General features: G+C 36.1%; 1 protein-coding gene across 2 annotated transcripts in view; it reads left to right on the plus strand.

Annotated features, from left to right (window-relative positions):
* The window catches only part of Calcrl (calcitonin receptor like receptor), a 90,214-nt gene that overhangs the window by 24,351 nt on the left and 38,097 nt on the right, over nt 1-27,766 (plus strand). For both annotated transcript variants that reach the window (XM_027422703.2, XM_027422704.2), the window contains 5 exons: nt 18,515-18,605; nt 20,865-20,951; nt 22,918-23,053; nt 26,123-26,233; nt 26,454-26,566. In XM_027422703.2, coding sequence (XP_027278504.1) covers nt 20,901-20,951; nt 22,918-23,053; nt 26,123-26,233; nt 26,454-26,566 — 411 coding nt within the window. In that variant the 5' untranslated portion in view covers nt 18,515-18,605; nt 20,865-20,900. The remainder of the gene's footprint in view (nt 1-18,514; nt 18,606-20,864; nt 20,952-22,917; nt 23,054-26,122; nt 26,234-26,453; nt 26,567-27,766) is intronic.

The following is a 27,766-nucleotide window of genomic DNA, read 5'->3' on the forward strand; positions in this document are numbered from 1 at the left end:
TCTTTTTAGCATGGTTTAAGGGGATCCCACCTCCCTAGAGTGGGTGGTTCCTTAGCTAGGTGATTGACCCTAAGTAGAATGTTAGGTTTCCATTGAGACCAGAGAACTAGAAGAGTTTCTTCTTCTTCTTCTTCTTCTTCTTCTTCTTCTTCTTCTTCTTCTTCTTCTTCTTCTTCTTCTTCTTCTTCTTCCTCCTCCTCCTCCTCCTCCTCCTCCTCCTCCTTCCCCTCCTCTCTTCTTTCTTTCTTTCTTTCTTTCTTTCTTTCTTTCTTTCTTTCTTTCTTTCTTTCTTTCTTTCTTTTGTTTTTTGAGACAGGGTTTTTCCGTGTAGCCCTGGCTATCCTGAAACTTGCTCTATAGACCAGGCTGGCCTTGAACTCACAGAGATCCCCCTGCCTCTGCCTCCTGAGTTCTGGGATTAAAGGCATGTGGGCCTTTATTGCTACTCTAACATATATGAGTGAGGGTCAATTTAATAGTAATAACAATGTTTTTCTTTCCCCTTCCTTCCTTCCTTCCTTCCTTCCTTCCTTCCTTCCTTCCTCTCTCTTTCCCCTTTTTCCTTCCTCTTTTTCTTCTTTCTTCCTTCTCAGTGTGTATGTGTGTATGTGAGAAAACATAGCACTATTAGGATTGCAATCTCATTTGCATGCTGAGCCTTTGTTCTACCAACTTATCCACATCCCTTTATATACATGCTTTATTTAGCTTTGTATGGATACTACACAATACCAAACTATTGTAGCTGAGTTTGTCTCAATTGTGTTAAGAATTCCTGTACCTGGGTCTGGGGAGATAGCTCCCATTGTGTAGGAGCACTTGATGTCCAAGCAAAAGACCTGCATTCTGATCCCCAGCACCCATGTAAAAAGCTAGGTATGGCTGCACAGACCTGGAATGCCATCATGATGAGGAGTGGAGACAGGGGGATCACTGGGGCTTGCTGGTTTCAGGTTAGTGAAAGATCAAGTGTCAAAGGAATAAGGCAAACAATGATGGAGTGCACACATGCATATTTATCATACACAGAAGAACATTACCTTGAAAATAATTTTCTTAGTGTACTATTAGTACAACACTCTCAGTACTTGTAGGGCTATCCAAGTGCAAGAAATAGAGGGCATGATTTCCAAAAGGAGAAAAAAAAATTGTCAAGTTTGAACTATAAAGGAGCTTCTGCTCTTTAAATTTTTATTAGCACTTAAAGTTGACTATTATTTCACAACATCCTTTCTCTTATCAAATACCAGAAGAAAAATCAATGTTATTAATTTACTGTTTCTCTTAAAAATCTCTAGGATGCTACATCAAGGAAAAAGAAGATACCATTTAACTACCACACAAAAATTATGCAGTCACAAAGTTTGAAGTCCAAAATCCACAGTGCTGTCATCCCCAAAGTGACAATACTTAGACTGCCGATGCCCACAGGGGCTATGGGCCTTAGCCTGCCCTGGGTGGAAGCCCCTGGGTCCACCCCTATTCTCTGCCTATAAAACTCTTTTCCTATGAGCTATGGGACTGACTTTCTTCCCTCAGTTGGCAAACTTTAATCTTTGTTAAGTCTTGGTATTTGCCTCTGCAAGGGTCCTACCCGGTTTAGTCAATCTTTTATTCCATTGTCTCCAAGTCTTCTAACATCTCTGTGCTTTCCATGAATCTCATCAGCTTCTGTTCTTCTTTAACAATCTGTGTTACAAAAGGAGGGAGTAGACAGTGATATTGCCTTGTTTCTATCTGTCCAGACTCAGCAGAACTGCTGTCCTGCTTTGCTCTATCCCACTTTTAAAAGCTGGCCAGATAGTCCTTCCCAATGTTGCTTGGCATTCCATTTTCCCTCCAGTCTTTGGAGAAATTTAAATGTCTTTTGTATAGGCAAATCCTCTCATTCACAAAAGCCCTATTGTAAGATGTTGATGTCAGTGTTATCTAAAAATAAAACTGCACTCTACAGGTCCTCCCACACCCTACCACCAAACCTCTTTCTTCTCCTTTTCAAAAGCCAAACTTTTCAGAAGGAGTCTTCATTCTTATTGTTTTGTTCCCTCACACACAACCCAGCTGCGTCTGACTTTTGATGAGCTACTCTAAACCAAACCCTTTCTCCTTACTGGAAACAGATGTTTGCAGGTGTTACAGGACACAGACCAGAGCCTTTGGCAAGTTATCTAACTCTAAACTCAATGTGTTCTTTAGGCCTCTACCTGCCTTCACAGGCCATTTCATAACCCCTCTCCCTTGCCCTTTGTCCCCATCTCCCTTCTGATAGAAGCCATTTGCTTTTGTGTTTCTCAACCATCCTCCAACTGCAGATGTCCAGTGAAATACCACTTCCACTGGGAAGCCATCCCTTGAGCCACCATATGAGGTCATCTCCTTCCTTCATAGGACTTGTCTTCATTTGTAACTTTAAATTTGGGCAAATGTTTAACTTCTGTCTCTGCAGAATAATTTGAAAATGAACTTTAATCTCATCTCTTCTCATTTCTCATTACATTGGTCATCCCCAGTCCTCTATCAGTTGCTTACTGGTGTCTCAACAAGTATTTGTTGAGTGAATACATGCAATTTCGGTAGAATACGGAGGATCCTGCAGTAATGTGTGGATTCTGCTTTGGAACATTGCTGTGCGGCTGTCCTCAGTGCGTAGAGCATCACTCAGACTGTGTGACTTTACAGTCAAATATTGTTGCCCAGTCTCTTTTGCTTAAAGTTATTTAAGCTTCCTACTACCGGAGAAGGAAAATGTCAGAAAATATGTATTTTCTCACAGATGCTAGATCCCAGTTGCTCCTTGATTGCCCCAGAGAGACATCCTTACCCTCCACCAAAGTCAAAACAAGCAAGCCCTGGAAGCTGGCTCAAAGGAGGGAGGAAAGAGTACTTGTTTTGTAAACACTTTCCCAGGAGATCAAGGCAATTATCCATCATTATTTGGCATACAGGGTCAATTAAAGGCATTCACATGTAAAATATCCCTTCACAAAACCACTCTCAGCCCCATGACAGCCTTGGGAGAAAGTGAGGAAGAGAAAAGGAAGAGAAAAGACTTTATACCCTTGAGCAAGAACAGTTGCTGGCACTTTCTGTGTGCTCAAGTAACTTACTTGTAAGTCCTATAAACATGATTGCCACTTCTTTCTAACAAATAAATTTAATACTTCCACAAATGGATTTAATTACTATCTAGACTATAGAGAAGAGAAAATGGGATAAAATGATAAGACAAAAACTATTTTCCTTGGTCTTTGGAGTTTTCATTATTACAGGAATATAATTACCTCCTTCAACTGTGTGGTAATTAAATTACTATGTTTCTTTTGCTAAACGTTTACTGGGTTGCTTTCTAAACTGTGAAAATTTATATATGCATTTCAATAAGATAATAAAAAATCTGGATTATTCTAACAAAAACAGTTGCAGAAAGCAGTTTGTTTCTTTTCCTCTGTACAGAAGAGGACTGTAGTACAAGGTATATTCACTTCCCATATTAGTTACTGCAGAGGAAGTATTGTCTTCAGTGGGGATTTTTGGTGAGTGAGGGTGGTGTGCGCTCTCTCTTTCTCTCTCTCTCTCTCTCTCTCTCTCTCTCTCTCTCTCTCTCTCTCTCTTTCTCTCCCTCTCCCTCTGTTGTTTTTTGATACATGGCCTTTCACAGTAAACCATTCTGGCATAGAATTACTGTGTTGCCCAAGCTCATCTCAAATTTGAGGCTAGCCTTGGTCTCTGAAGGACTGAGGGGGAATATCACTAAGAGTCAGCAGGCTCATCTTTAGTTTTTAAAAGGAAAAATTATGCTCACACAGTAGAAACTACAATTTGGTCTGAGGCTGTAGTTCAGTGGCAGAGTGCTCGCCCAAAGCACAAAAAGCCCCGAACTTAATCCCAAGCACCAAAAAGTACTAACAATAAAACTGTCATGAGTATTGTATTGAACATCTTTGAGTTTTATTGCTAGTCTGTATTCTTTAATAATGTTCTAAGTAATCTTTAAAATATAATGTCTATCTTTTTCAGAGCATTTATTAAGACATTGGCAAGCTAAAACTAATGGTAATTATAAAACAAAATCCCAAAATCATTTTTCTATATATATCAACAAGAAAAAGTATGTTATATATTAAATTGTAATTGTTATCACCTGTAATCACTGACATAAAGTTATGATTAAAATGTTCTTTGTTTGGACTTTAATATACAATACATTTGCATATATTTACATACACACACTGTTTATCATAATATGAGTATTAGTAGATTTTTACTTAGAGCAATAGAATTGGAAAGGGTCAATGAACATTAAAAATCTTGTATGATATCATTATTGGAATTAAACGGAGAAAATACAGTCCACCAAGTGAAAGATGGTGCTGTATACCGAACTGACTATACAGTTGTCTGGTGACATAAACTAGGACAGCACACAAAGGTATGATCATTAGGAAATCATTTATACCATGCTCAAAAAGCCTTAGGACCACATCTCTGTTATCTATTCTAGATGCCATTCTGTCTCCACTGTAATCCCTGGGTTTGGTTAAAATTAGAACCTGGGTTTCTTCATACTCAGTTTAATTTTTTTTTTAACACACAGCTTGTTACTTAGATTCTCATTTATGCTAAAAATAGGTATAATGTCAAAGCTCCAGGTATTTATACTAGACTTTATCTCAGGTCTCAGTCATTACTTTATGCCCAATGATTAATTTTCTAATTTTAAAATTAGATTTTTTCTACAATATGAAAGTCGACATTAGTATAATAGCAAAAATGTACTACTAAAAATTGAATGTACACTACAGATGAATTAATAGAAATAATCCATTAAAATTTTCATTCTCTTCCCATTGATTACCATGATTTACCTTTTTATTTGTTTTTCCTTTTATTAAAAATAGATTTTTTCTCACATAATATATCCTGACCATGGTTTTCACTCCCTCTGCTCCTCTTAGTTTCTCCCCACCTCCCCTCCATTTGGAGCCATCCCCTTTCTGTCTCTCATTAGAAGACAAACATGTTGCTATCATTTATTGTGTCTACTAAGTTTTTATGTTCTTCAAAGGTAGGAGAAAATAATTTCATTAGCAAGTTTATTGCTTTTCTTTATTTTAAAACTTAAAGTGCACTCAGGAGGCAGAGGCAGGTGGGTATCTGTGAGTTCAAGGCCAGCCTCGTCTACAGAGCAGAGTTCCAGGACAGCCAAGGCTACACAGAGATATCCTGACTCAAATCCTCCGCCCCCCTCCACAAACAAAACAAAAACTTAAAGTGAAACATTTTAATTAGTCATGCATGTGTATAAACAGAAATACACACACACAGAAAATACACCATAAAAGTCAGCAAACTACATCCTTTTTCAAACAGTTATATTTTCAATACCAATGACATCAGGACAATTTTTAAACAGTAGATAAAAACTGAAAAATTAATTGTGATAAAGCTTAGGTTCCTAATACTCCTTCCTGTTACTGAGCTCTGCCTTTTCCTTCTCCTTTCTTACATCTTGCAAAATCAGAATTCTCCAAGATTTTTCTTGCCAAGGCTTTTCCACAGAAAATGTGTTTAAAATGTAAATTATTCATTTTATTATGTTTTCCTACAAATAATTTTTACAAATTAAGCAAACATACACCACATGCAATATTATAGAATAAGAAATTATCTGAAACATTCTGGAACTTAAAAATCACTTAAGATGATAGATAAAGTGATGAGTTTTGCTCTTATCAGGTGTCCTCTGCCCCTGAATAGGTGATAAGTTTTGACAAGACAGTCCATAAATGAGGTGATAAATTTCCAATGCTTCACAGCCATTCATTGTCACTCTTTTATAGGAACACATACAGCATTAGAATGTCTAAAATGATGAAAGCACACACACACACCACACACATATCACACACACAGGACACACACATCACACTATACACACAAACACACACCCCTGCACACAGATACATATAGATCTTAAATAGCACAAGTAAGAACATAACAAAATATCAAATTATTCCCAAGTTCTAAACCCCAAAGGAACCCAACAGACATTCTTTTAAACCTAAGTGTTGCAGGCTTCCCCCGACCTTGCATCTCTTTACAGCCATTTCTCTGGAACTAATAGCTTTCCATTATTTTCACACCACATTATCTAGCACCTCCAATTTCACTGGTGTTCCTCTATCTAGGAATGGATGAAGCTAACACAACCAGAGTTGATAGTGCAGACTCAGAGGCTCCTTTCAGTGTGTTGTGACAAAATGAGGAAGACTTTCTTTCCTTAATAATACTACTATCCTCAGGCACAGTGTGTGTGTGTGTGTGTGTGTGTGTGTGTGTGAGAGAGAGAGAGAGAGAGAGAGAGAGAGAGAGAGAGAGAGAGAGAGGAGAGAGAGAGAGAGACAGAGAGAGACAGAGACAGAGAGAGACAGAGACAGAGAGAGACAGAGAACAAGGCAGAGACATGTGGGCATTACTATTTATTACTGACTTTTTTTTTGGCAGGGGAGGGAGGAGGGTTTCTAGACAGGTTTTCTCTGTAGCTTTGAAGCCTGACCTGGAACACACTCTGTAGACCAGGCTGGCCTCGACTCATAGAGATCTACCTGCCTCTGCCTCCTGAGTGCTAGATTAAAGGCGTGCACCACCATCGCCCCGCTTATTACTGATTTTAAAGAAGAGGGCTAAAATGTATTTTTAACAGCACCAACAGACAAAGCCAGAAGCAGCTGGATCATGTACAAGCAGCAAAGTCATTTACCGATGGTCCGCAAAGGTTACTTAACAACTGAGAGTTGGCATTGTTAAATATTCATATATAATTTGACTCAACATTACAAGTCTTCTAAGTGTGACCAGTTACAGAGTAATCCAAGATGCATTTTTTTCTGCTTTGGGGAGAGATCACCACTGCACAGGCAGCATTTGCCAGACACGGTGGTCAGTTGTTGATGGTGGAGGTCAGCACATGGGACTTAGGGTGCCTATGTTGTTCCCATCTTACAACTGAGAAACCTGGAGAAAGGTTGCAGGCCTGACTGCTAGCAAACATCACTGCAGGTGTCCAGAACACTAGGCCTTCTACATGGAATCCCTACCCTCTGCCATGCTGGTCACTTCTAGTGTTTGTCTGCTTACCCTTGCCCCCCCAAGACTTCTAGAGTTATTTTTAATTGGTTTTGGATGCCAAATTGCCATACTGTTTGGATAATTATTTTGGCTCCTGCCCCTAAACATCTCATAGCGTTTTCCAGTTACAGTCACCATGAAAATATCGCTTAGTGTTTTTTTTTTTTATCTTTTGCTTCTTTTCATCTATTTCCTTGTGAGATTGCCATTGTTTTGTAGCTCAGACAGACTTTTGTCAAGGAAACTGTTCGAGGAAGACAGACACGTAGCTGGTGACACAAGCTACAATTGCAGCTAGAGAAATGTATCCACTGAAGAAGCAGCAGTTATTTCCAAACAGCTGAGACAGATTCAGTGTATTGTGGTTATGTTTATTTGCTTTTCAGAAACAATAAAAGGCATTTAAAAAGGATAAAGGGAAGAAGAAGAGACTTACCAGGTATATCCAGAAATCCTCAGTAGCTAAAAACCAGTTCTATAGATTTGTGTTTGTTTATGAAGGTAAATTTCTGGACTGCTCTTCGAGAGCTCAGTCCCACTCAGCCTCAAGGAGCTGAGTTTACAAATGGGATTTGTACAAATGTACAAAAGAAATTATTTTCTTTCTCTTTTAGGATTTTTAAATGTTTACAAGCAGGTTTTATTTTCTGTCTTGATTTTTTTTCACCTGGAAAACTATCTGAGTATGCAGACTTTTCTCTAGATGGCGTGACTGCAAGTGTGACTGACTGTTGGGGAAGGTGCAACTGTTTTTTTGGATAGTTTTTATTTTGGTTAGAACACACTATGGGAAGATTCCCAGAGCGGGGGAGGGGCCTGGGAGGTTAGGAAACATTTCACTGTTGTTAAGGCCCTATTAAACCCTGTCAAGCGTGACAGGGCATTTTTTTTTTTCCTTTAACACATCCTGGTCCACTTAGAACTGAGAGTCAGAAAAAGTGCTTGGCGCAACAATTTAGCAGGAAAGAAAGCTATTTTAAAAGTCTTTTGGGAACATGTTTGTGCAACAGGAAAAAACATACAATTGGGTTGATAATAGAAGCTCGTAAAGGTTAGCGCCCCTGGAATGGGTTTGCCATCTTTTTCACAGGGAACGTGTTGTTCTTCAGTGGCGGTTCTCACTTAAGCACAGCTTAATTCAGCAAGGAGCCCCTTCCTGCAGACTTCTTTTATCCTGGAAAATCTATTTTTAAATGACAACCCAGACATAGTCCCAGGAGTTGATAATTAATATAAGCAATGTTTGGGATGTGCAAAATTATAACTGCTCACAGAGTGTCATGAAAGCCTGGCCCGCTGATGTCTGAGCTTCTCATCCAGGTGAATTCCCCAGAGTATCTCAAATTCCTCACCATCCCCTGTGTCTCCAGTGACATTTCCTGGCTCACTCCTGAATCCTTGCTTTTGTGTTTGTAGGTCTTTATCCCTAGAAAGCTGGACTGCTTATTCTCTGCTCATACACATCCTTGTCAATGTTGTACTCATTAGACACTAATGTTTGCAAAATGAATATGCACACACATTTATTATAGTGTATAGTCTTCTCCCTTCATACTAAGGACAGCTCACTCCAGACCAAATGTCTAGTACATGATTATGGGTGAGAATGTCAGATTTATTTATTTATTTATTTATTTATTTATTTATTTATTTATTTATTTGTTCTAGTTAGGGAACAAGCTTGTTTCACATGTAAGTCCCTTCTCCCTCTCCCTCCCCTCACCCCATCCTCCTCCCCACCCCCAGCCTACCCCCCACCCCATCCACCCACCACTCCCCAGGCAGGGTAGGGCCCTCAACGGGGCTCTGCAAAGTCCACCAAATCTTCCTGTGCTGGTCCTGGGCCCTTCCCCATGTGTCCAGGGCCAGAGTGTAACCCTTCATGTGGGATGGGCTCTCAAAGTCCCTTCTTGCACCAGGGAAAAATACTAATCCACCACCAGAGGCTTCCTGGAGTGCAGAGGCCTCCTTATTGACATTCATGGAGAACTTCATGTTTTAAGACTCTCTTTTGCTGACCCTACAACCATGAAGACAACACTCCTGAATCATAAAATATCTGAGCTGGGCCCCTCCTGCCCCTGCTTTCAGTTGTAGTCTTCGAATATCAGCCATTGATTCCTATTCTGATACCTAATATCCAATTCTGGGAATGATTTATACTTTTAAGTTACTAAGTTCCCAGGTCACCAAAAATGAAATTTTTCTAACATCATGAACATTTAAATATGTTTTTGTGTCTTAGTTACTGTGAGCTGTTCTAACAAATAAACATGGGCTGAGTTCTAGAAGTTACAAAAACAGAAACCTGTCTCCCTGGCTGGGTTATTAATGAAGACTCCCTCTCTGGTTATTCGCTAATGATGTCATTGATGGGATACAAAAGTCCAAATGTTCATGGATGCACACATACATGTACACATAATACATCCACACTCTGTCCTACTTTTTCTCTTGTATAAGTTATTAATCCCACAGTGAGACTCTACTCTCATGACTCCATCTAAACTTATCACTTCCAAATGCTGCACTTCCAAAAACTACCACATTGAAGGTGAGCATTAATGCAAACACTGGGGTTGAGAGAGACATACACCTTCTACCTCAAGCCTTGTCCATTCTCAATTCTATCTTCTAATCTGCTCACATGACAATTTATTCAACACTCTTGCTTAGAGTGCTATGTTGTAGATTTCTAACATAAATTAGAAGTCTCTCAGTAACCTACCTTTTTCTCTATCTTTGAATTAATCCTTCTAATTTCCAGAAGAAAACTTTAGCCATGTGTTTTAAAATTTTTTGAGAATTTCATATGGGAGTACTGTATTGACATCATTTCCAGTGTCTCTCTATACCCTACCAACACTTCCCGATAACTACCCCTTAAATTCATGACCTCTTCTTCCTTATTGCTAAGTGTGGGTGCGTGTACGCACACACACACACACACACACACACACACACACACACACACACACACACACACACACACAGTGTTGCTTATTTGTATGTTTTTAAGACTGACCACTTGGGACTATATAACCCAGCAGAATGCTCTTCCTTGGAGAAAACTGATTCTCTCTCTCATCATTATTGCCTATAGCTCTTCATCTAGGGCTAGTCATTATGAAGTTGCTTAGTGAATACATTTATAGTGCAGCTGCTACACCTAGGGCTCAGGAAAAATCATAGAAAAGGGGGCAGAAGATAGTATGAACTCTTTTTCATATTATTCTAGTGTTGAATGTTTCTACAATTGTTACTTTCTGCAAAAGGGTTGGAAAACATATGAAATACATGTTAGTTTTCTCGAAATTGCACACATGTTAGACATCCTGCCTCTGGGATTTGCCACAACTACAGTAACTTTGTGCTGCTCCGAGCAGTCTGGTTGCCTACATCACTAAAGCAGAGTGGATGGATATTTGTATGCAAGTCTCTGCTGAAGGAAAAATGAAGTTACAAAATTTTCTGGACAATGAATGGACTTCAACTATGAAAGATTAAGTGAGGTCACATAATCTCAGGAAGAAAATAACCTATGTATTCCTTCTTATATGCACTTTGTAGCTAATAGCATATGTATATATGCTAATAGAAGTACATGTGGGAACAGCACAACGTGAAGGAAAGAAAACAGGAAGGGCAAATTACAAGGAGATGGGGATGGACAGGAGTTACGAAAGAATAGAAAGCTAAATGTTTTCCTAGTTCTCATTATGACATAGCTGTTTTTGTTTAGGTGTTGGATAAGTACTTGAAACATATTTGCAATCTGGAGAATAAGGCAAGCAATCACAGATCCTATCTAAACCAAAGTGAAATTTCCTACTATATACTGAGATCTGTTCTATCAGTTAAATGTAATTGGTTATTTTTCATTAACATGTATTTGTGAAATAACTAGAATATTTTGTATGTAAATTGAAATGCAAGCTCTGAAACCTAATATTGAGGATACTGTATTTTTATTTACAAATCAAAATAGTTCAATCTATGTAAAATACTGGAATTTTTTTTAGTTTAATTTTTTTTCCTTTTTTATTAAATTATTAATATTTTCACATGTACTTTCCCTCTCCCTCTCTCTCCCCCACCCCCAATCCTTCTCCCCCACCTCCAACCTACCCCCCACCCCATCCACTCACCACTTGGAATTTTTTTTTTGCTGAACACAAAATAGTATACCAAATTGAAGGAAAATTTCAGTTTTTCCATACAGCAATCTGGAATATGATGTATATAAGTGAGGCAAAGTTATTTTTTTGTCTGTTTGTTTTCTTTTACAACATTTCTATTTTGTTTTTAACAAAATTCAAGAAACATAGAGATGGAGATAGGAAGGTGGAGGGGAAAGAGGGAGAGGTGAGGGAGGAAGAGAAAGAGAGAGAAAAGAGAGAGGGAGAGAGATTATGAGAGGTGGTTGCTATAATCAACTTCTCTTAGATAAATATATCTTTTGTCATTAACTTTTAAAGAACAGCTTAAGAGATAAATCACATAACACACTTTACTCATTTATAGTATACAGTGTAATGGTTTGATGTATTCACTATTGTCTAACTGTCACAAATTTTATTTGAGAACATTTTATCAACTGAAGGATTCATGAACCAATTAGCAATCACTTCTACGGTCATTCTCTCCCTGTCCTAGGCAAACATGAATGGAATTTCCAGCTTCTTAGATTAGCCTATTCTAGATGTTTCACACAAATATTGTCATAAATAAGTAGCATTTGACTGGCTTTCACTGAGCATGACATTTAGCTGTGACCAATCTTGGTATTCTGTGCTCATGATGCTCCTCACATTGTTGTTCTAATAGTCAGATGTCAGTGGACCAGTGGATAAGCATCCATGTACAAGTGCTGAGATCTCTGTTTTCATTTCTCTTGAGTACATGGACATACAATTGTGGCTGTATGGTGAGTTTGGGTTTAATCTATAGTATTACTGCTGAAATGTTTTCCAAAGTGACTATACCATTAGACTTTCCCACCTGTAATGTATAAGGGTTACATTTCTCCACATCTCTTCTTATACTTATTACTTGTCTTTCTTTTTATCTTAAGTTAATAACCTAGTGGGTAGGAAGCCAAATCTTATTGTGGTTTTGAATTGCATTTCATGATGACTAATCATATTGGTTGTTTTTCCAAGTGCTCATTGGTCATCTGTCAGATTCTTTGGCCATTTAAAAACGTTGAGGTGTTTTGTTTTATTTTTATTATTGAGAAGTAGAAGTTCTTTTCTATATTAAAGATAAGTACCCCTTATTAAACATGTGATTTGAAAATTCATCCCTCACTGTTGGGTTGCCTTTTCAGTTTCTTCATTTTCTTTTTCTTAATGTATGTATGTGTTGTGCGTACACACACTCGTGTGTGTGTGTGTGTGTGTGTGTGTGTGTGTGTGTGTGTGTGTGTGTGTATGCATTGAATCTAGGACCTTGCTTATTCTGGGTCAGTGTTCTACCTATGAGATACTCTCATTTCTCATTTCTATGACTGTATCATTTGTACATAAGCATATATAATTTTGATGTAGTCCAGTCTATTTTTTGTTATTGTAACTTATACTTTTGATATCACATCTATAAAAGTGTTTCCTAAAGAAGGGTGCCAAAATGGTCTTGTATACATTCTCCTGAGAGGTAGCTTTACTTTTTGAGGTGGATATAATCATATTCTACAAGTACACCTTAAGTATTGATCATCAGAGAACATATACTGCCCATTAACAATCACTTTATAGATCCATTGGATTCAAAAGTGTTAGCTATGAATTATTAGCAGGGCATAGAATATATTAGACAAGGAATCATAACACTTTAAAAATGTTTTTGCTAAAAATTTTTACTTTTATTTTGGTAAAATAAATTCTTAAGTTTTTAGATTATCTGATGTAAAGAAACATAGTTATCTCATTTTGCAGTATTTCATGTTATTCATTCATAGAGTGAAAAGTAAATCATTCTAAACTTAGTGAATTTTCTACTACAACAGAACTTCTCAAAATGTTTACAAAACAAAGCAAACCTTAAAATCAAAATTTTATATTCACACTGAGGAGGAATTTCAGAATTGTAATTAAATATGGCCACATCCAAAAGCTCTGATAATGTCATAGACTTCTTTACAATGTGCAGTGCTTAGCTGACTGTCACTACTTGGCTTCATATTTTATGTATGGTAAAAAGATGTGTAAGAGCATACTGATACCATACTCTGCCAGCTGTGGAGCTACAGTTGAAAGATGTGTTCTTCCGACGACCCTACAAGAAGGGAGGGTTCTGACTATATATAGATATATCCATGGCTCATCCTGCCTAAGTCAGAGGTTTTGCTAGCCTGATCAGTGTTTAGTCATATCTTACTTCAATGAATTCTTTCCACATTAGATGTGGAGAGTGTTCCATCAAGTACAGAGCTGCATTTTTTAAAAAGGCTCCCTCCCACCTTTTACTAATTGGGCTGATATTGGCCACTTGCCTTTACAAATAAAAAGAGTGTGGCCAAAATTACCGGAAAATGGCTAATTATGCCCACAATGGGAAAATTATTCCCGTGAGTAAATGCTCTAGAGTGTAAAATGAAATCCCAAACCCAATCACAAAAGAATCTGCCTTAATAGTTATTCAGCCATCCAGCCTGGAATGCTCATCAGATAAGCAAGTCAGCACAGAGCCAGGGAGCTCCTTTGGCTTGCATTCTAGCTCAGTGTTAGTGAAGGCTATTCCAACCCACCTTGAAGTCAAATTGGAAAGTTTCATTGTGTCCATCTCTTTTTAAAACTTATAATATCTATGATGCCACTATTTGAATACACTGTATAAAAATTTTGCTAGAACTTCAGTTTCTTTATGCTCATTGTTTTTCAGCCAAATGGTCCATTTTCCTTGTCGGATTCAAATTTATACTCTTGGACTATTAGCAAATTGGAGACCCAAGGAGAATGTTCCTAAGACATTAAAAACAAATAGACAAAAACAAAAACAGTGTCAGGAGATTTCTTTTGGAATATAGTTCTTTGAAATGATTTATTTATTTATATTTTATTTATTTGCATATATGTATGTCTGTGTGAGTTTATGCTTACCACAGGCTTAGAGATGCCCAAGGAGGCTAGAGGGCATTAGATACCCAGGAACTGGACTGAGTAATAGGAGATTGTAAGCTGCCTATGTGGGTGCTGATTTGGTTTCCAGTGCCCACACCAGGCAGCTCACAATCTCTGCAAGAGTAGCAAGTGTTCCTTTTGGAAATAATAATACTATTCATTTTTGAGTAACAAATATATTTTGATCATATTCAGCTCTCTTCTTCAATTTCCTTTCAGATTCACTCCTATCTCTCTACCCATCCAACTTCATTCTCTCTGTTCTCCCCACCCCAACCTCTACTTATTGAGTCCAATTGGTGTTTCTCAAATACTCTTGGGTGTGAGGCCAGCTCTTGGAGTGAGGTCAACCTAACAAGCCCACACCTTTAAAGAAGCTGTCAATTGTCAAGAGCTATAGAGATAGAGGTAGGACTTCTTCTTCAACTCCATGATGACATTCTGGGATTTTTGTTAGCTTGAGGAAGACCTTGGATAGGTCTTGTCCATGTTATCACAATCACTGTGAGTTAGTTCATATGGCTAACTGCCCTGTTTCCTGGTAGTCATCCACCTCTTTTGGCTCTTACAGTCTTTCTGCTGCTTTTGCTTGACAAACCTGAGGCTGAGTGGTAGGGGTGTAATATAAATATTCTATTTAGGGTCGAGTACTTCAGTTTCTCATTCTCTGCTCATTGATGAATGGTGGGTCAGTGTATTCTTTGCCATTCATTGCAAAAAGAAGTTTCCTTGATGAGGACTGAGAGTTGTACTAATCTATGGTTATTAAGATCTTAGATTGTCATTTCTCTGTCAATGACTATATTGTTATGAAACAGATTGGTAAATTGTAATGATAACTCTAATTTAAGTTTTTGTAAAAAAAAAGCAGTGATGAGAAAAGAAAAAAATTGTGGTTTGAGACATTTATATTAAAAATTTTCCTCCATAATTGATTTTTTTGACTGAAAGAAAGAAATTCTAACCTGCAAGAGGGATGGAGAAGAAAGTTTATCCTTTGAGTTGACCAAGGGGAAATGGCTTGTTTGATATGCCACAAGAAAGGAAATGCTGGCTAGGACATAACTGATTGTTGATAAAGCCTAGGTATAGTATATTAAAGCATCAAGATATGTGTGGGAAATTGAGCTTCTGTTGGCCAGCTCTGTAGTGATTGGATAAATAAAGAAAAAGAATATGGTTTTGGCCCTAAAATAACTCAGGATATTTCAGAAGTGGAATGATAGAAGTTGTAAGCTATTTTTTCCTAATCTTAGAATGAACATACTCTTTCAATATTAGGATTACTCAACTCAACTAAACATTGAGACTTATTATAACAAATTAAGATATATATATATATATATACATATATATATGAATAATAATGTGACAAAAGAATAAGCAAGCTTGCAGGTAGCATGCAAACACTTGTATCTTTGTGCCCTGACAAATTACTATTGATTAACCCATACTGATTTGTAATTTTTTTAAGAACAAAATTTATAGTTATGCTCCAATGGGTCAATAGCAGTGTCCTTTGCAAAATTCATGAACTTTATGGAAAACAATTTTAAAATTTGCATTTACAAATATGAGACAAAATTTAAATTGATTTTCAGTTACATTTGCAATAGTGTTATCCACTTGCCTACCCATAGCCTATCTATGACTTATCTGAAGACCCTATGGTGAAAGAGGTGGTTCCCCCACTGCACTCAATCATAGTCCATGACTGTTATCAGAGAGACTTGGGTAAGACCTTGTAAGAGCGGATGACAACAGTGAACTGAATTACCATAGGCTGGATATTGTTGAGTCTTGTGTGTGATTGATGGTTACCACACAAACTTGCTGCTGTAATCTTAACAAACAGACTGATTGGGAATGCTGTACTCAGTGTGAAGTGCAGCCTTGTTCCCAGGAGCAAGTGTTCTGGATCACTAAGGAATGAAGTGATGATGGAAAGCTGTAAAAGTGAAACTATTTGCATTGAGACTATTTCTCCAGTTATTGTGGTCAACATAACTTGGTGACCACTAAGATAGATCTCACTAAGATGCATTTTTAGGACTCTGATTTTGAAGTCCAGTAGATGACAACAAAGATAAGAGTGGTGTTGGGTAAAATATGTCTCAATATGTTATATTTGGGAGACCTCCAAACATGATTTTGAAGCACTTTGTCTTGAAGATTTTAGGTCTGGTACATAATAAAGGAAATTTAATCTTGACATGTGTCTAAGTCATCAAAACATTGTTTTGTTAAAACAATCTGTTTTCTAGACAAAATAACATTTAGTTATATTTGACTTGCATGTATCTGTACATACATACAGAAGAATATGAACTGGTCATCTTTTAAACAGATTCCAGTGTTTTAAATTTTGTTTAATCTTGATTCATTCCAGAGTTAGTGGATTATTTTTTATTCGACATCCTGGCATCTGCAGTTTTGAAGACTGTATAGCTTTCATGATGTTATTTTGTAAGAAAGTAGAGATGCTCATATAAGTATTTTATATCAGAATTTCATTGTCAGTATAGAGCAGTGGTTTTCAACATTCCTAATGCTGTGACCCTTTAATACAGTTTCTCATGCTGTAGTGGCTCCTTAGCCATAAAATTATTTTATTGTTACTTCATAACTGTAATTTTGATACTGTTAATAATTGTAATATAATTACATGATCTAAAAGGGGTTGTGGCCCACAGGTTGAGAACTGCTATATAGATTCACAAAAATCTTCTAAGATAAATAATAATTGCTATTTATGATCAATATTCTTGCTACTAACTTTGGTATTCTAAAGTATTCTATCAGTTAATTCATTTATTTATCGATGTATTCAGTAAATATTCATGAACTTCTAATCAGGAAAGTGCACTGATGATTCAGATGTAGCTTCTGTCTTTGAAAAACCATGCTAGCAAATGAAAAGAATAGAAAACTTAAAGGAATAATACATTGCAATAAGAGGTAATTGAAAAGAAGATTAAGCTTTATCTCAGAGAAATTTTTGCAAATCTAGTTGTATCAAAAAGTCAGTTGGCTTATTCAATGTTCCAACTATCCTAGATAAATGAGAATTAATATTATGTTTGAAAACAAAATATAAACAAATATGAAACAAATAACATCTTAAAAAATATTATTGTATGCTTCACTAGAATTTATTTTCAACCTTTCTGATATTACAGATAATCAATTCAAATTCAAATACAAATGATGTATAACTGTAGACACTTGAGGCCAGTATCTAGGTATTTGTATTGATGTGACTATAGTTGCTTGTGCATTTCATACATGTGTGTATGTGTGTGCACAAGTAGGGATAAAATTGGCAAGCCTTCCATGACTCATTAATTCACTAACAATCCCAGGAAACCGGGAGTGCTCCACACTGCCCCCAGCTCCAGATGAAATGTGTTACTTAGTGATGAATTTCAAATTCCTATAATTTTATATCCCTTAACCAGGCATCTTAATAAGTTATTATTGCCATGCTATACAGACTACTACCTTTCTTCAATACAAATGCATGTATGTCTCTCACTCTCAGAAAACTGCTTTCCTGTTTTTTCTTTTTTTTTAATTGATTCTGAATGATAATTGAAGTTTTAGAAAACCATACCCATTGTTTTAAGGTAGAATGATTGAAAGTACTTGTAACTCACATAAAAATATAAGTAACTGTAGAAGAATTTACTAAAGTTATAAATACTTTAGGGAAATATATTAAAGAAAGAAAAAATGTAAATGCTAATATTCAAAATCATTTTGTTTGTTTATTTGTTTTTTTGAGACAGGATCTCATTGCATAGCTCTGCCTGACTTCAAACTCCCTATGTTACCAGGCTGGTCTTGAACTCACAGAAATCCACCTGCCTCTGCCTCTAGAGTGCTGGGATTAAATGTGTGTACCACTAGGCCTGGTAAGATTTTCTCTGAAAATATAACCACTTTGAAAATGTTTTACTTATAGGAAATATATGCATTTCTAAGCCAGCTGTGTTCTTATTATGTAATCTATGATTTATATTAAAAATTACATTCACTGACTAAACTGTCTTATAGTAACTCAAACATATTATAAACAGAGATTCCAAAAGTCAGGAAAAAGTCTATCCTTTCCAGTATCATTTCTGTAGTTCATCAAAAATTAGAATAGCTCAAGAATGTATAATTTTAGTAGGGGTATTACTTAGAAAATTTCAGTTTATTATGGAAATAATGTTGTTTTGTTAATATCATATTACATTATTTTAAATCAATCCATATTTTAGGTCATGACCCTTGTAATTAAGAAATTGTTGAAGACAATGTCAAATATGATCCAGGAGAAAATGTGATTTGAGTCTGGAGACAACTGTTCATGTAAGTATTTGGAAATTAGATTTTCCAGGGGTGAAATGTAACTAACAACTAAAATAACAACTTGTTAATTGCTAAATACAGAAACTTTGATTTTTACTTTTCAACACAGACACACTATTTTTTAAGATGTGAGAATAATCCAGGCCTTCCTGGTTTTCAGGTATACTTTTCTTAAGATCTTAAAAAACAAGTTCAGGTAGCTGACTGATAGACTAGAACAATATCCAGAAGATTGCTTATGATTGAAAAGAGCAGTCGCAGCTAGCTAGGTGAGTCAATGGGGACGAATGATGGAGTAAATTCAATCTAAGAACCCATCGAGTCTCAATGCATGTCATAAAAACCACAAAACATGGAGTCATGTGGAAAAGGGCCTTCTAATATTATTCTGAAAATAGTTACATAATGAATGCTATGCCTTGTTTTCTAAAAGAATTCAATCTAAGTTCATTGTTCAGTGGCAAATATCTACTGAAGATTTGTTTTATTTCCTGTGAAAAACCATTGTTACATTTTAAGTGTGTGTTGTGTATAGTGCCTATATAATGATAACCCAGACGTTTAAAACTAGTGTGTTATAGTGTATTAGTAGGAAGTAAGCTTTAGGGGCTCAATCCAGTGGCGTTGGTCTCAGTATTCTCTGGTAGATGATTTATGAGAGGCCATTTTTACCAGCATAGTATTTTTAATAATGTTCATCCCCCATGGCCTTATTTCAGTAGTATAGATGACTTTGAGAATCTTTTTATTTCCCAATTTAAAAGAATTAATCTCTGTCTTAACTATTTTTCTTATTGTTTTAACAAAAATGGCCACCAGGAAACAATCTTAAAGGAAGAGGGTTTATATTTGCTCACAATTTGAGAGTAGAGTCTGTTTTGTCAAAGAAGTAATGACAGTAGGGATTTGAACTGTTTGGTCACTTTGGGTCTTCAGTCAAGAAGCAGACATCAATGGATGCTCCCATTTAACCTGCTTTGTCTTTGTTTATTTGGTTCATGATCCCAGGCCACGGAATGCTCCTCCACACAGTTAACATAGGGCTTCCTACATCAATTAACCCATCCAGATACTTCCTTACAGTCATACACAGAGGCTAACAGTAAAAAAAAAAAAAAAATATTTATTTCTTTATTTTACATCCTGGCCGCAGTTTCTCCTTCCTCTTCTCCTCCCAGTCTCTCCCCACAATCTCTCCTCCATTCCTAACCCCCAATCCACTTCACCATTTCTGTGTAAGGAATGGGCAGGTCTCCCATGAGTATCAACAAAACATAACACATTATGTTGCAGTCAGACTAAGCATCTCCTCATTTATTAAGGCTGGGCAAGGAGACTTACTGTGAGGAGCAGAATCCCAAAAGCCTGTAAAAGAGTCGGAGACAGCCCATTTCCACTGTTAGGAATCCCACAAGAGGACCAGTCTACACAACTGTAACATATATGCAGAGGGCCTTGGTCAGTCCCATGCATGCTCCCTGGTTGTCCTTTCAGTCCCCAGAAGCTAATTTAATGTGGATAATTCCTTACAGATGTGTCTGGTTGGAGGCTTGTCTTCTAGGTGATTAAAACCCATCCATTGGTAGTTAGTACTAACACAAATTTAATAACAATTTTCAATGGTGAAGAATTGAAATTTCTTTTTCTTTTTTTCTTTGTTTCTCTCTGTCTCCCTCCCTCCCTCCCACTCTCCCTCCCTCCCTCCCTCCCTTTCTTCAGAGTTTCTTTGTGTAACTGTCCTGGTTGTCCTAGAGCTCACTTTGTAGACCATCCTGGTCTCGAACCCCCAGAGATCTACCTGCCTCTGTCTCCCAAGTGAACCACCAGTTTGAAATTTCATGTTTATGTTGTTTGAATGCAAATTCTCAAGAAATTGGCCTGAGAATAAATTTCCTTCATTAAATTGAAGTCATAAAGTAACAGATAAGCTTAATACTTATAAGAAATAATGATAACTGTAAAGATAGTCATGTAAAGCTGATTATGTTTGTAGTTAAATAGTTTTATTCCAATTTTGGTAAAAGCAAAGAAAGCAAGATGGTTTCGAATTATACACAAAAATACATATGCAAAATGTTTTCTTACTTGTAAGTCAAATTAAACTAGAATATATTTCACTAAGCTCTGTTATAATGTTTTCAATATTTGTAGGACTACTAATTAAATTCTTAGATAGTGTAGAATTATAACAGATATTTCCTTTTGAAACCTATATTGATTTCATGAATTTGAATTTTATTTATTTCACTTTTATTATAGTTTGAACATACAGCACATTTTATTTGGACTCTAAAGATGGAGAAAAAGCATATACTATATTTTATGTTGCTCTTCCTCTTTAATATGGTAAGTATTCATCCCACTTTATGAGTTACTATTATGCTTTACTTACAATATACACCAAATTGTTAAAAGTTAATAAACAAGTTAAAGTAATTATTAGATGAGTAAGTTGATTTCATTTTTATATCCAAGTAACACGGCAATAATCTACTTCTTTTCATTCAGTATTTTTTTATACTTTGAATTTCTATAACTAATATGGACTGTTGAGTCCTTGAAGGAGGTTGGAAAATCAATGGATTCAAATGGGCAAATCTCGTGTTAAAGTGGTGAAGTTAGAAAAACATTGGGGTGATACTTTATAATAGTACAGTTACACACAGCACATAAAGTATTTTTAGAGAGACACACAAATTCAGTTATTTGTAAGAAAAAAACATATTCTAGTCTTTAAATTTTTTTTGTTTTGGTGGGGGGGGGTTTGAGACAGGGCCACATGTAAAATGTTTTTTGTTCATTGATTGTCATGTATTGATTGAAAGAAAATCTAGGAGACATGTACTGTATTTTGTATTCATTTACTCATTCATTCATCAATTCACTCACTCAAATAGATCTTGATGCTGAATTTGGGGCAAGTGCATCTCCATGAGAATGTGCACATCCTTGCACATCTCTACATATGTGTGTTATTGCTGTGAAGCCAGAAGTGAAGTCAGAGGGTTACCAAACTCAAAAGAGCTACATGCTTCCTGGTTTCACTTCTTATTTGTAGTCGTGTGTCTCTTCGTCTTGTTCTCTGCATCAGACTAAAGCAGTCAGTGCTGCTCATCTTTCTTTATATGAATGGGAAACCCAGAGACATAATCTCATCTAATTCTGTGCCAGCAAAGAACTTTCCTGTGGTGTTTCCAAGCAAAGCACTCAAAAAAAAAATTCAAACAAAGGAACTGAAAACTTAAATGAGCAAAAAAGCAATATTACATTTCTGTGAGTACACACATTGGAAAACATCCTCAAGCCTAGAAGTAGTCTAGTGTCTGCGGTTATGAGATGTTATCTTGGGTAACTGACTAGACTTCAAAGGACAGAACTGTTTCTTCAACTAATACCCTCAGTTAGGTGTGCCAGCAAGCTACATGGGCCAACCAGAGTTCCCTGCAGGCAACACTGGAACATTTTACCAATCAGCTTAGTGTAATATAAGGAGCTGTGACCCTTTCCCTTGAATTCATCCATGGATGGTATATAAATATGTTAGAAACTATTATTACTTTGCTTAATTTCTACAAAGCTTTTCAGAAAAATGGTTTTATCTATTTTGATTTTCTAACATTGTCTTGGGATAGGATGTAGCTCAATCTATAGTGCTTGCTTAGCTTACACAAGTCACTGGGTTCAACCTCAGCTTGACAAATAAGATCAAATGACTTAAAAATAGTCATGATGGTCTAGGATTTCACTTATTACTTCTCAGAGTAACTTTTCTATTAAGAAACTCAAGCCTACCAGAAAATAACAGTCAATATCAGTGTTAATCAGGTAATGTGATGCCATGCAGTGAGGAAATTATTTTTTTGACATTTCAAATGTACAAAGTTTGCTTATTTTCCATGTGATGGGTACTCCCTGATATCCGGATGCCATTTTCTACTGTTTTATGAGATGAAAGGGAGTCTTGGTAGTAGTGATGAATACCTGGCCAACACTCACAGAGCAAGTGACAAAACTGGGGGACTAAATATGGCTGTTTGCATTTCAAAACAAGTATTTTAGGCTGTGCTGTAGTCAGTCAACTACCACAGGCTTTGGAGAGTTGGAAGCTCCTGTCAGTGCTGTCACTGACAGCACCTGAAGGCTGTTTGAAACTGGACACAGAGTTTAGACTACAGAACGTGGTGAACACCACACACTGGGGTTTTCCTCAGGAGAGTCCTCTAGCGATCAAGCACCTCACTGTTGTTGATGTTTTCCACCAGGTCTCTAACTAAGATTCCACCATTCTAAAGCCACTGTTTTACTCCCTTAGACTCTTGGCACAGCAGAGTCAGAAGAAGAAGAAGGTTTTAACCAAACAGATCTTGGAGTCACTAGAAACAAGATCATGACGGCTCAATATGAATGTTACCAAAAGATTATGCAAGATCCTATTCAACAGGCAGAAGGTAGCGACTACTAATTCTAGATATACTTTACAAATATTTAAAAGAACTATGTGGGTTCTTTAAATACATTAATTAAAAATTAATTAGTTGCTTATTTTCATTATGTATTTGTGAAGTGTATTTTATGGCATGATTCAACTCTTTATAGTAAAATTTAACAAAATATTTTATATGCTAAATTTTCCAGAATTGTTCTTTAGAAGGTATAAAAATACTTATATATTAATATTAAAACAAGATAAGTCAATAATCACTGACCTTTAGTTCATGTAATTCATAAATTTATCTTTTTTAAAGAAACACCTTGCTTGATAAAACTTGTATGCAGGTTTTTTTTTTTAATAATACACATGTGTTCATAGTAAATTTGGTAGCAAAGCTATCAAAGTCTAAATGCTCTATTTTCCTTAAGAAAACCCTTTGTCATTGGTGCCATTCATGGAGGACCTTCCAAGCACCTGACCTTTGCCTTGATTCAGGACATAAAAGATGTGTCACCAAAGTAGAGTTTCCATACGTATCCAAACTCAAAAGAACTTCCTGGTTCAATCTGGGAAGTCCAAGGCAGACTTAGTTTCAAATATAGGGTACAAAACAGAGTGGACCAAAGGCCAATGTGGACCCTTTGGATAATTCTGTTTTTTTTTTTTTCAGAGAAAAGAAAGATTTCAAAATATTTAGAAAAAACATTTATAATGTACTTGTATTTGGTCAAATAAGAAAGTAAAATGTATTTGCACTTAAAAATGACCCTGCTCTTAAAAATGAGAAAACCTTTTTCACATTTAACACCTTTAAGCTTACTTTAAATGACCATACATTTACTAATATTCCAAGAACTATTTATTTACTGGAGTTGCACCAGTATTTTTGTTGTAGCAGTCAGAAAAGTATGTTTTGAAATTTACAAAACAATGACAAATTACTTGATTTAGGGCATCAATAAAATTGAAGTATAAAGTAATTAAAACATTTGTCAACGGACATCATTTTATTCTATATCATTGCTTTAAAACTATTGAATTAACCCCTTGCAGATGATCTGGAGAAAGGTCTAAATACTAAAAGTTAATGCTGAACATTAGGAAAATCCTTTTTGATTTCATAATAAAACTATTCCGTAATAAAATAGTTCAGGATCGATGCTTATTTTATCTCAGAACTCCACAATGCATTTTGCAATTTGTTAAAAATACACTAAAAGTGGACTAAATACCTATTTTTTTTATTTTAAATCTGAGGTCCATTTGGATGAACACTTCTATCTGAGCCTGACTCCATAGAACATAGACAAAAAACCCCCAAAAACCCAACCAATCAACCAACCAACCAAACAGACATTGTGATGCATCATGCTGCCTGGGTTGACGTGTATTCTATAGAAGCTTCCATGGTGGAACTTGGACAATATGATTTCTGAAGCAATAGTGATGTTCTTTGATAGATCACAAAATGTATTTTACCAGTCACATATGATTGGAAACATTTTAAAACTTATTTAAGATCACTGGAGAGAAAGCTGTGGTTGTCCTAGCTGCTTTTTAAAAGTTTGCAATTATGTAGAGTTTTAGGCCACCAGAATGATCATGGCTTCATTGGGGCTAAAATGATCTCAGGATTGATGTGCAGATATGCTATTATTAACAATTATTTCATGCAACAGTGTTCAACTTAATTCTTACAAATTACAGATTGTTATAGATTTTTTGATTAGATATTTTTAGGACACTGATGAGTTATATTGTATATATGTATTATCTATGTATTGTATATATTGTATATATGTATATATATATGTATATGTATTATCTATGCATATATTGTAATATGCAGTATATGTTATGTAAGCTTCTTTATCTTCTTATTGATGAAAACATAAGATGATTATAGTTAAAATGTTAAAATAGTAATATCGACTAGAAGGTATTTACTTCAGAAAATGCTCAAAAAACTTTTCTTAAGAATTTAGTTTCTAGCTGGGTGGTGATGGTCCCACATGCCTTTAATCCCAGCAGTTAGGCAGAGGCAGAAGCAGGGGCGGGGCAGAGGCAGGGACAGGGGCAGGGGCAGGGGCAGGGGCAGGGGCAGGGGCAGGGCAGGGGCAGGGGAATCTCTATGAGTTTGAGGCTAGCCTAGTCTACAGACAGAGTTCTGGGATGGCCAAGACTACATAAAGAAACCTTGTCTCAAAAAAAGATTACATTTTTCTAAAATAAAATATACTTTATTTTTCCCTTTAAAAAGATAAGTATAAACAGCGTAAAGTCAATGCTAAAAAAAAAGTTAAGTATAGAGACACTAACAACTGTCTCATGGTTAGATAAAATAGTTAGAGACAGACTGATTTATTGAACAACAATTGCTTTGAAGAAATTTAATTGAATCTAATAACAGGGTCATTACTAAATTTGGTTTGGATATTATTAATAATAATTCTTAGCCACCAACTCCCAGCAATAGTTACTGTAATGATTACTTAGTGACAAAATCAGGCAATTGTTGTGGGTTTTATATCTCTTCATTTCCAGGAGACTTCTATTACACCAAGGCACTGAGAAACCTTTCTTAAGAGTTTGTTTTTAGGAACTGTGTTGATATCTTGCTTGTACACATAAAGCTTGTCTGAAGATCAGAGGATGGAGCTTGCCACTAGCTAACCTAGTCTGTACAGACAGGAAGTAAGATGGCTGGGCAGAGGCAGGAATTGGCATGGCAGGACAGAGAGGAAATAAGTGGTAAGAAACAGGAACTCCCTCTCTTTTCGGCTGGGAAGCTAATGAGGTAAAGGTGGCTTTAACTTGATCCTTCTTCTCTCTGATCTCTCATCATTTTCCTGTATATCTGACTCCAGGTTTTTATTATTTAGACCAATTTAGAACTCCATTTACAAGGAACTATAGACACAAGCATCACCGACAGAATACAAAAGATGGGAGAGAAAATCTTTTTATTTTAGGAAAAAAAACCATTAAAATTGTTCTTTAATTTCACTAAGATTAAAAAAAAGAGTTTGTTTTTATGGGTATCTACAGAGACTTAGTAACCTCTTGTTTTCATCTCCTCTCTAAGGCCTTTACTGCAACAGAACCTGGGATGGGTGGCTGTGCTGGAATGATGTTGCAGCAGGAACTGAATCGATGCAGTATTGCCCTGATTACTTTCAGGACTTTGATCCTTCAGGTATATGCTGGAATTTAATTATAGATCTCATTGAAATCATTGAATATTGTGTTTGTTAAATGCATTTGGAACATATCACAAAAGTAGTCTAGAAAGACTTGCAGTATATAACTATCTTGATTTTAACTTTCTATTTCTGAATTCATTTAACCAATGAAAAAAATTGAACAGAAACTGTAGGCTTATTAAACTCTTTTTAAAAAAATTTTCCTTTTTATAGAAAAGGTTACAAAGATCTGTGACCAAGATGGAAACTGGTTTAGACATCCAGATAGTAACAGAACATGGACAAATTACACTCTGTGTAATAATAGCACACATGAAAAAGTGAAGGTATGTAATAAGTGTGAGTTGAAATTTGGTTTATACTTTTAAATAGTATAATGAGTGCAAGGGGTGGGGGTAGTCAATGTTCCATTCCACACTAAAGCCATTTCCTAATATCATTGGAGAACAACAATGAAAAAAATATGTAGAAAAGCTGCTATTAATTCCGTCATTGGGGAAGTAATCTTGTTAGGTAACAGTGTATTTAAGTCAGTGCCTCAGAATTGGGGTTTCATGTTTTCCAAAGAAAATATAACTTAAAAGTGTAATATAAAGGAAACTTTCATTTCTAGTGGAATTCTAGAATTACCTCAAAAACTGCCTGTACAAAACAGGATAAGCTCCTCAGTAGAAGATGCCCATCCTAACTGGATGTACAGGACAGTTTCAGTCTTGTTCCTGCTTTGAAACTTAGAATTAAAGCCACAGTTAAGGACAATCCTCACAGAGTGAAGCTTTGAAAGTGATATATACTTCCTGTTTTGGTACTTTATCTGCTCCATGGCCTTATGTGCTCAACAAGATAACTGTACTTTTCTTCCAGTGGCTTTCAGAAGACCAGTGTAGTGTAAATAACTACATGGTATCACTGTATTTGTGTATCATGTGTGCTTTACTTATTCAAAGGTATTTACATTACAAACTCAAACCTAAACCCCAAACCCAACCGAACCAACCAACCAACCAACCAACCAACCTACCAACTAACCAATCAACCAAACAAACAACCCACCAACTAACCAACCAACTAACCTACCCACCAACCAACCAACAAAACAACCCAGCCACTACCAACCAACCAACCAACCAACCAACCCACCAAACAACCTACCACACAACCAATCAACCAAACAACTCACCAACCAACCCACCCCCCATCCACCAACCAACCCTCTATAAATGTGAAAAGTAAATAGAAAAAGAAAGAAAAGAAAAACCAAGAAAAGAATGTTAAAACACATTTTATATATCAAAGGTTCTTTTAACTTTCCATATTATGATCTATCTCTGAGCCTTAGATTTGTGAAAAGAAATAGAAAACTCAATAGGTAAAGAAAGCCTTACCAGGCATTTAAATCTGAAAAAGCCAAATCTTGAGTATCATTTGATTTTAAATATAAAATGCTGATTTTTATGTACAGTATAAACTCGATCAAGAAATGCATTACCTCAAAGATTTAATATATGACTTCTGATTTCTTAGAA

The sequence above is a fragment of the Cricetulus griseus genome, chromosome 6, assembly GCF_003668045.3.
Source record: "Cricetulus griseus strain 17A/GY chromosome 6, alternate assembly CriGri-PICRH-1.0, whole genome shotgun sequence".
Lineage (NCBI taxonomy): Eukaryota > Metazoa > Chordata > Mammalia > Rodentia > Cricetidae > Cricetulus > Cricetulus griseus.